Here is a 9,116-nt window from a genome sequence, read left to right as displayed (position 1 = left end):
GACTGCGTTGGACCTCTGACCTGATGGTTTTTGTGATGTTTCAACCTTTTCTGACAACGACTGGTCCAAAGGGGACTGGATGGCGAGAGTTGGGTTAAAAATAACAGTTTGTCTATGAAGTAAAGGTCTGGATCGCCTTATGGGGCTCTTCCACCAGCAGGTTCACTCCCACATACTGAGGAACTTCAACTGCAGCCTGGGAGGGTGATAAAGTAAGACACAAATAAGTGCATTTTGTGTAATTACCCTGGAAATAAACACCTATTGCCTCTAGGCATGTTGTGTAAATATATTCCAACCTGTTTGAAGATTAGCTGGAAGCCTCCTGTGTAAGCACTAGGATCAGTCCGTCTGTCCAGCACAACCCTCAGTGTGTCCAGCTGCACAGCAGGGCAGAGGCGAGAGGTCACAGCGGTGGAGCAGGCCATAGTTGGACTGGCGTTGATCTCCAGAAGCCAAGGCCTCAGATCTCTGCCCAGCATAAAGTCAGCTCCGTAGAGCTCAAAGCTGGCCTTGCGGGGCTCGACCAGGTCTTGGGCTGTCTGCAGGGCGCGCACCACTGCCTGCTGCATGCCGGTGACCACCACTGACTCCCACTCCGCCCCCCACGGCCCTGCCGCTGCAGATAAGCCCTAAACTGAGAGCAGGACCACATATTGTCCTCAGGCACTCCTGGATGGCGCTCGCGGGACGGCTGAAAGTGCTTCTGGATGGAGTTGTTGCAAAGATGGACTGAACTGAGGAAAATAACAAAGGAGGTTACACCATGAAGGTACATGTAATTCGAGCTTTGAATGACATGAGTAAAATTTGTCTACTTGAAGTTTATAATCAATCCCTACATGAATTACTTTATTTTTATTTATATCTTTTTTCTGACCCACTGTCTGACCTGTCCAGAGTTTTTGTTGAATATGGCTGAGTGGAGAACCGCAGGTAGCACTCTCTGTAGAACCAGACGGTCAGAGGGTTCCAGTCGGTGACGAGGAACCACTGACGGAGGTCAAACTTGGTGCCATGGACCAACAGAGGACGTTCAAGGTATTTCTGAACCACCCACTTACTCTCTTTAGACAGGGCTCTGTCACTGTCCACAAGTTCCAAAATCTCCTCCAGGCGATTCATACACATAATACCTGTGTGGTTGAGGTGACATGGAAAAGGACAAAGAAACCAAAACTGGCTTTAACAAATGAAAACTGCATTAAACTAAGAGGACATGGTGTTTATGATGACCTTTTCAATAAATAGCAGGCTAACATTCCTTGGTCATACTGAAGGCTATAAGAGAAACTGTAGGCATAATCATTTTAGTTTCCTAAATTGAATGTAGAAAAACGAAGCAATAGTGACATTTCTATGTCACAGTTCATGTTGCAATCATAATATTTACAACAGAAATTGTTCTTTTCAATATTGCTTTCAGTATTGTGCGCAGAGAAAGTAAAAGATTGATATATAAGATGATCATGTAACAATTCTTTCTGAAACCTCACCTCGTCCTCTCGACTTTGCACCTGATTTGATGATCCAGATGTTATTTAGTCCATCGGTATCCAGCTGAGGGCAAGCTTCCTGCAGTCTGATTAAAGTGGCCTGGCAGCGCTCCACAAACACACTGCTACCGCTGATCAATGCACCTTCACTACACACAAACATTAGACTCACAGATTGAGTTTATTAATGTGCAGATTCACTAAATCTTACTATCATGTTTTACTCCAGAAAGTAATTATGTACACATATACACACTGTTTATCACAGTGGAAAAGATAAAAAAATTACGAAACTTGAATATAAAAAACGCTTAATTTCTGAGTGGTGTGTTCATGGACATTATTGTCCAGTACAACACACAAGGGAGATGGAGGAGCTACTCACTGTTGGAAATAAATGGCGGACTGTGAAGCAACAAACCCCACCGAGCATTTCAGGAGAAAAGGAATGGCAGCCTTATATTTGATTATTTAGATTAGATTTAAAATAGGCACTAATGCTCTAACGGTGTAGTCAGTTTAGATAGATCAGTTTTCATACGTGTGTATACAGATCTATATCAATTTCCTGTATAAAAACAGTCAAAATAGTGCACTATAAATATTAGCATACCGTATTGTGTTATTTCTATGGTATTTGTATATATAGTGGTGGGGAACTGGAACATACTGTATCATTCCAGTAAAGTAAACTTTAATGGAGACTGTAAACCTAACTGACTCTATATTTAGCCCAACCTGACTCCTAACATGAACTACAGATAGTGTTATATAAAGTCATATACATATGAACTGTATGTATGATAATATATAAACATATCTAAACCTCATCTAATAAGAAATTCTTCAATATACATTTAGGGTGAGTTTTACTTTTTTTTAATTACCTTTTTTCATTTGATAAGCTGACTTTGGCTGTCAGTACTGCAGATACATTTAAAGATAAACCTAAGAAGGATAATTCTAGCTAACCAAAGAAGCACCCAGAAAACATACTCACTGCACAACCATGTAGTAGTCTTGCAGAAACTCTGCCCACTGCTGTTCCTCCACTGAGGGTGGTGTTTTTACAGTAACATCAATGTCACCGTGCTCTAAAACATTGAGAAACTCTTGACACACGTGCAAAGCCATGTCGATCATTCCTGGACCAACAAATCGATACTCCACATTATCCAACTCTGTGGAGAAAAACAAGATTGATGTCATAGAATCATGGCCAGGTCACATCTGTTTTAGGGCTTTTTGTTCCTCACCCTCTGCTCCATCTCTCCTCCATCTACTTGACTCAACCACATGCTGCAGCAGGCTGGTGCATGCTGTCTTCCTGAAATCCTCTTCATTGCCATAGAAAACAGAACGAGATCTCAAGGAAGAGAGAAAGGGCAAGTAGTTTTGTTGATTATGTATCAAGAATAAAACTAAGACAGCTGTTGTGACAAGTCCACTTGTTATTTTGTGCATTATCTTTGCATCTTTGACAGAGTAAAACTTTGGATAAGTATTATAGAGACATAAAGCAGACCTATAAATGCATGCTTTTCATCCTCTGCCCCAAGCCTGTAGCACCTTGGGAAGAAGGTGTCAGGATCTGCTGTATCAAACCACTGAAGGTTACGCAGGTTCACACAGAGCCCCACCTGAAAGAAACCGAAATATGTACATACTGTAGGAGATAGAGAGTACTAGCTGACCTATGGCCGAAGCTAATGCCTGTATTTTTGCCAGTCAATCATTAGAAACTCTTTAGGGTTGAGACCTTGGTAGTAAATGTCCAAGAATTTGCATAGTGGTTGGTCATTTGGTCATTACGTAGGGAGCGACAGTCTATGTAATCCCGACGTGTTGTCCAGTGGAAATATGTTGTCTCATTTCGAACCAGGCGAGACTAGAAAAGTTGGAGAAAGTTAAGTTGGCTGAGCTCGAATTCACAGTATGATGAAAATAGACACATAGAAATGAAGTTATGCGATAAAAACAGTAATAGCACATTGGATTGCTTCCAGACTGTGCAAGATGTCAGTGTCTTGTTGATTCATTAAATTGTTATCTTACCATGAGGTCATACATGTCGTCAAGGTTCTCCTCTTTCTCGCCTTCGTCCACTCTCTCTGGAAAGAGATAAGGAAAGAGTGTGCGTGTGTGTGTGTGTGTGCGTGCATGCAGGCTCACATGTGTAGAGGGGTGTGTTCAGAGGGTAGGGGTCTTTGTTATAGGTTGGTGTCTGTAATGTATCAGGTGCAGGGGTATCCATGTTTCCATGTAAACTAGTGCTCCAATATATATATATATGCTAGCCCCTTCTGCACTTTTAGCTCTGACTAATTGGAGAGTATATCTGATCTTTTGCACAAAATTTAAATGAATGAGCTGACAACATATGATTGACTGCACATCCAGTCTTGTCTCAGTATCCCAATCACTTTTAGACAGACATTATCTCTTTGAGACTGGTGAGATTTCAGTAGATTAATTGCATTAACACTGCCTCTTGTTTTCGCATAGATGTCTAATATGGTAGCTGTAATTGACTTTAAATGTATGGTCACATTTTTGTTTATTTGATTAATATATGATGTAATGTACTGTTAGTTAAAATATTCAATGAAATAGAATCATCTATTATACTAACTTCCTCAGAAGTGTATTTCACCCTGTGGCCACTAGGCGGCAGTGCAGCGCTGTGGTTCAGGATGTGCGCACGCAACGTCTTCCCACAGCGCGGGAAAACTCTCAATGAAGACGCCACAGAACTGCCTGCTCTCACAGGTTAGTAATATATGTAAATACAAAATAAACACCATTTAAATAGAGACCAATGTTTATAGAACAATTGTTAAAATTTGTGTTTCATGTATTTGTTTAGAGGCAACGTGAGTTCGGTATTAAGACTGACTGTCGGATGCTAACGTTAGCTTAGCTGAATGATAATAGCAGTACATTCCTCTGGGTTTTCTGGCTCCTGCACATCATAATATTTGTAAATAATGAAGTGATATAAATCTGTATGTTCAATGAGTTGTGTCACACTGAGTATGTTGGTTAAATGTGACCGAAAGATGTATATTAGTGTTGTGCCTGTTTGTTAGCCTGTGTTAGCGCTCGTCGTATTGTTGGCGCCGCCATTGTTAGAGATCCGTGACGTCACCTACACCACAGTAGCTGTGGGACGGCTAGAGAGATCCGTGACGTCACCTACAGCTGTGGGACGGCTAGAGAGATCCGTGACGTCACCTACACCACAGCAGCTGTGGGACGGCTAGAGAGGGTTTTATGCCCAGCTGTCCCAGTTATACTGACTGGATGGAGTGATTAAGTGGGATAGTGAATATATGAATGTGTGAATGTTGCTTAGTTAAGTTGTTGTACATTTATGTGATTTTGTGAAAGACAATGCACTTGAAAGAAATATGTAATAAACATAGCCCGGGAAAACTACCAATGAAGACGCCACAGAACTGCCTGCTTCCTCATTTATTCCTGTTTTCACAGGCACACATCATCTGCACACAGGCTCTCTAGCACTGAGACCTGTAAGTACGGACACCATCAGAGCAGTAATAAGTGTTTATGGAGTTATGGGAAAAAAGAAAAAGAGTAACAACATTTTTCTTTTTCTTTTTATTAAGTAGGGGAGGGTGTGGCACCCTGGACATTTGAATGGCTACAATTATTTGCAGGATTGTTAATGTATTAGTGTGTGTTATTAACTTGTCCCCCACACCATTATTTTCTGGTTATTATAATTTAAAACGCTTTGTGTTACTTCTAAACTAACCTGCTTTCACTTTAAGTAATCGGAGGGCGAAAATCACTTTCGCCAATAGGGGGCAGTAGCGGCTTCTGTATGGTGGTGACGCTGTAATTCTTAAGAGAAGCAAGTTAGTGAAGCCGTAAGAAAGGACAGTCAGGATAGTGGAAGATATTCACCCGAGACTGTCTTTCTGTTTGTATTCACAGGTGAGAGAAGTACACAAGCGTCATATACATTATGTTAAGTTCACATGTTTTCATGTTTATGAAGTGTTTATTGTTGACATATAAGGCAGCTAACTGAAGCTAGCATCAGTAGCTAAACTAAGAAGGTCGAGCCCGCTGGCTGTTTGGCGCCAGCGTGACGTCACTAACCTAGCCTATAACTGCATTGTTCATGCAGGCTGTACACAGATACATGTGTAACCTAACCCTAACCTAACCCTGTACACAGATACATGTGTAACCTAACCCTAACCCTAACCCTGTACACAGATACATGTGTAACCTAACCCTAACCCTAACCCTGTACACAGATACATGTGTAACCTAACCCTAACCTAACCCTAACCCTAACCCTGTACACAGATACATGTGTTGTCCTGTGCTGGTGATAAGCAGTGCTTTATTAGTTATGTTAAGCTGTACACAGATACATGTGTTGTCCTGTGCTGGTGATAAGCAGTGCTTTATTAGTTATGTTAAGCTGTACACAGATACATGTGTTGTCCTGTGCTGGTGATAAGCAGTGCTTTATTAGTTATGTTAAGCTGTACACAGATACATGTGTTGTCCTGTGCTGGTGATAAGCAGTGCTTTATTAGTTATGTTTGTACATTTTAGGTTGTGTATTTATATTTTGTTTAACCTAATTACAGTTGTATTAGATGGTTTCACTGATGTAGGATCACACAGGATAGCAGCAGTGGAAGATATTCACCCGAGACTGTCTTTCTGTTTGTATTCACAGAATTAAAAACTCATCTGGCGACTGAATGGAAATGATCATCATTCAGTGTGTAACAAAGAGGTCTCACTCTGTCTGTTATTGTGAAGAGGTCTCACCCTGTCTGTTATTGTGAAGAGGTCTCACTCTGTCTGTTATTGTGTGAGGTCTCACTCTGTCTGTTATTGTGAAGAGGTCTCACTCTGTCTGTTATTGTGAAGAGGTCTCACTCTGTCTGTTATTGTGAAGAGGTCTCACTCTGTCTGTTATTGTGAAGAGGTCTCACTCTGTCTGTTATTTTATTGTGAAGAGGTCTCACTCTGTCTGTTATTGTGAAGAGGTCTCACTCTGTCTGTTATTGTATTGTGAAGAGGTCTCACTCTGTCTGTTATTGTATTATTGAAGAGGTCTCACTCTGTCTGTTATTGTATTGTGAAGAGGTCTCACTCTGTCTGTTATTGTTTGTGAAGAGGTCTTACTTGGGATGTTATTGTATTGTGAAGAGGGTTAGGGTTAGGGGTTAGGGTTAGGGAGGGTTAGGGTAGGGATGAAAAAACCACGATTACACATGAGAGGATTACATATTCTTTAACTTAGGGTTAGGGGGTTAGGGTTAGGGTTAGGGTTAGGGTTAGGGTTAGGGTTAGGGTTAGGGGTTAGGGAATAGGGATTAGGGTTACAGGGTTAGGGGTTAGGGGTTAGGGTTAGGGTTAGGGTTTAGGGTTAGGGTTAGGGTTAGGGTTAGGGTTAGGGTTAGGGTTAGGGTTAGGGTTAGGGTTAGGGGTTAGGGTTAGGGTTAGGGTTAGGGTTAGGGTTAGGGTTAGGGTTAGGGTTAGGGTTTTAGGGTAGGGTTAGGGGTTAGGGTTAGGGTTAGGGTTAGGGTTAGGGTTAGGGTTTAGGGTTTAGGGTTAGGGTTAGGGTTAGGGTTAGGGTTAGGGTTAGGTTAGGGTTAGGGTTAGGGTTAGGGTTAGGGTTAACTTTTTAAGGTTTAGGGTTAGGGTTAGGGTTAGGGTTAGGGTTAGGGTTAGGGTTAGGGTTAGGGTTAGGGTTAGGGTTAGGGTTTAGGGGGTTAGGGTTAGAGGGTTAGGGTTAGGGTTAGGGTTAGGGTTAGGGGTTAGGGTTAGGGTTAGGGTTAGGGTTAGGGTTTAGGGTTAGGGTTAGGGTTAGGATTAGGATATGGATGAAACCACAGATTCTTGATCCTTTTTGAAAATACACCCTCTTCCGAATGTGGTAGAGCCTTGGAAACGGTCTCCGCCCCCACTAATTAGGCCAAGCCCGATCGAATGGTACCGACCCCGAGTCTGTAGGACTTCGGGAAGGGGGTGAAACGGGCAAAAAATGAAAAAGGATCAAGACGCCTTTTTGAATAACATTTTTTCTGAAGATCCTACAAACTTTTTTCTAACGTACATCTATAGTAAGTAGGGCACGGCCTTTCCAATGGTACTACCCCCGAGTCTCTAGGTCCTTCCTGTGATATAGCTGCCATAGACTCCCCATGTTAATTTTTTCCGAAAATTTGCCTAAGTGTTTTTTCGGTAGAGGGTTAGGGTTAGGGTTAGGGTTAGGGTTAGGTTAGCCTAACCACAGGTAAGCTATTAACAAATGCAATATGCAATCTATGGTTATGTATTTCAGGTCTCCATTTCCTAGGGTTCTATAGATGAACAAATTGATGTCACTTCCTTTGATATTAAAGTTTAACCTTAATTTAGGGTTAGGGTTATGGTTACATTCCATAAATATTTATGTCATGATCAATAAATAAGGTTCATACCCTACAATTTGTCAAAGTTTTATTTGGAATAAGGTTATTAGGGGTTAGGGTTAGGGTTAGGGGGTTAGGGTTAGGGGTTAGGGTTAGGGGGTTAGGGTTAGGGTTAGGGGGTTAGGGGGTTTAGGGTTAGGGTTAGGGGGTTAGGGGGTTAGGGTTAGGGGTTAGGGTTAGGGTTAGGGTTAGGAATAGGGATGAAAACCACGATTACACATGAGAGGATTACATATTCTTGAATAACTTTTTTTCTGAAGGTGGTAGAGACTTGGAATGGTCTCCGTGTCCACTAATTCGGCCAAGTCCGATCGAATGGTACCAACCCCGACTCTCTAGGACCTTTGGGAAGGTTCGAAAACCCAAGAAAATATTGGTTTTTCGTGAATAACTTTTTTCATGAAGGTCCTACCAGTCTTGTAAGTGGTCTCTACTCCCACTAATGACTCCACCATCCGCGGTCGATTGGTACCATCCGTTAGTCTCTAGGTCCTTCCTTTAGATGTAGCTTATTAGGGTTAGGGTTAGGGTTAGGGTTAGGGTTAGGATAGGATAAGGGATGAAAACCACAGATTCTTGATCCTTTTTGAAAATACACCCTCTTCCGAATGTGGTAGAGCCTTGGAAACGGTCTCCGCCCCCACTAATTAGGCCAAGCCCGATCGAATGGTACCGACCCCGAGTCTGTAGGACTTCGGGAAGGGGGTGAAACGGGCAAAAAATGAAAAAGGATCAAGACGCCTTTTTGAATAACATTTTTTCTGAAGATCCTACAAACTTTTTTCTAACGTACATCTATAGTAAGTAGGGCACGGCCTTTCCAATGGTACTACCCCCGAGTCTCTAGGTCCTTCCTGTGATATAGCTGCCATAGACTCCCCATGTTAATTTTTTCCGAAAATTTGCCTAAGTGTTTTTTCGGTAGAGGGTTAGGGTTAGGGTTAGGGTTAGGGTTAGGGTTAACCCTAACCACAGGTAAGCTATTAACAAATGCAATATGCAATCTATGTTGTTGATGTATTTCAGGTCTCCATATTCCTATAGTTCTATAGATGAACAAATATGATGTCACTTCCTTTGATATTAAAGTTTAACCTTAATTTAGACCTTTTTGTGATGTACATTCCATAAATATTTATGTCATGATCAA

At 41.8% G+C, this 9,116-nt stretch overlaps 1 protein-coding gene across 1 annotated transcript; it reads right to left on the bottom strand.

Annotated features, from left to right (window-relative positions):
* Positions 1–6: 6 nt before the first annotated feature.
* Positions 7–3,607, bottom strand: LOC129116296 (tubulin monoglycylase TTLL3-like; the record flags this gene model as incomplete). The annotated part of the gene is given in 11 exon segments (XM_054627257.1): positions 7–148; positions 150–196; positions 300–605; positions 608–737; positions 893–1,136; positions 1,497–1,645; positions 2,497–2,677; positions 2,753–2,833; positions 3,022–3,136; positions 3,256–3,384; positions 3,552–3,607. Coding segments are annotated over 11 exon segments (1,580 nt in total), but the record flags the coding sequence as incomplete, so codon positions are not given.
* Between the last annotated feature and the right edge of the window lie 5,509 nt (positions 3,608–9,116).

The sequence above is a fragment of the Anoplopoma fimbria genome, unplaced genomic scaffold (assembly GCF_027596085.1).
Source record: "Anoplopoma fimbria isolate UVic2021 breed Golden Eagle Sablefish unplaced genomic scaffold, Afim_UVic_2022 Un_contig_8240_pilon_pilon, whole genome shotgun sequence".
In the NCBI taxonomy this organism is placed as follows: Eukaryota; Metazoa; Chordata; class Actinopteri; order Perciformes; family Anoplopomatidae; genus Anoplopoma; species Anoplopoma fimbria.
The sequence above is the reverse complement of the archived record's forward strand: the minus strand, read 5'-3'. Positions and strand labels throughout refer to the sequence as shown.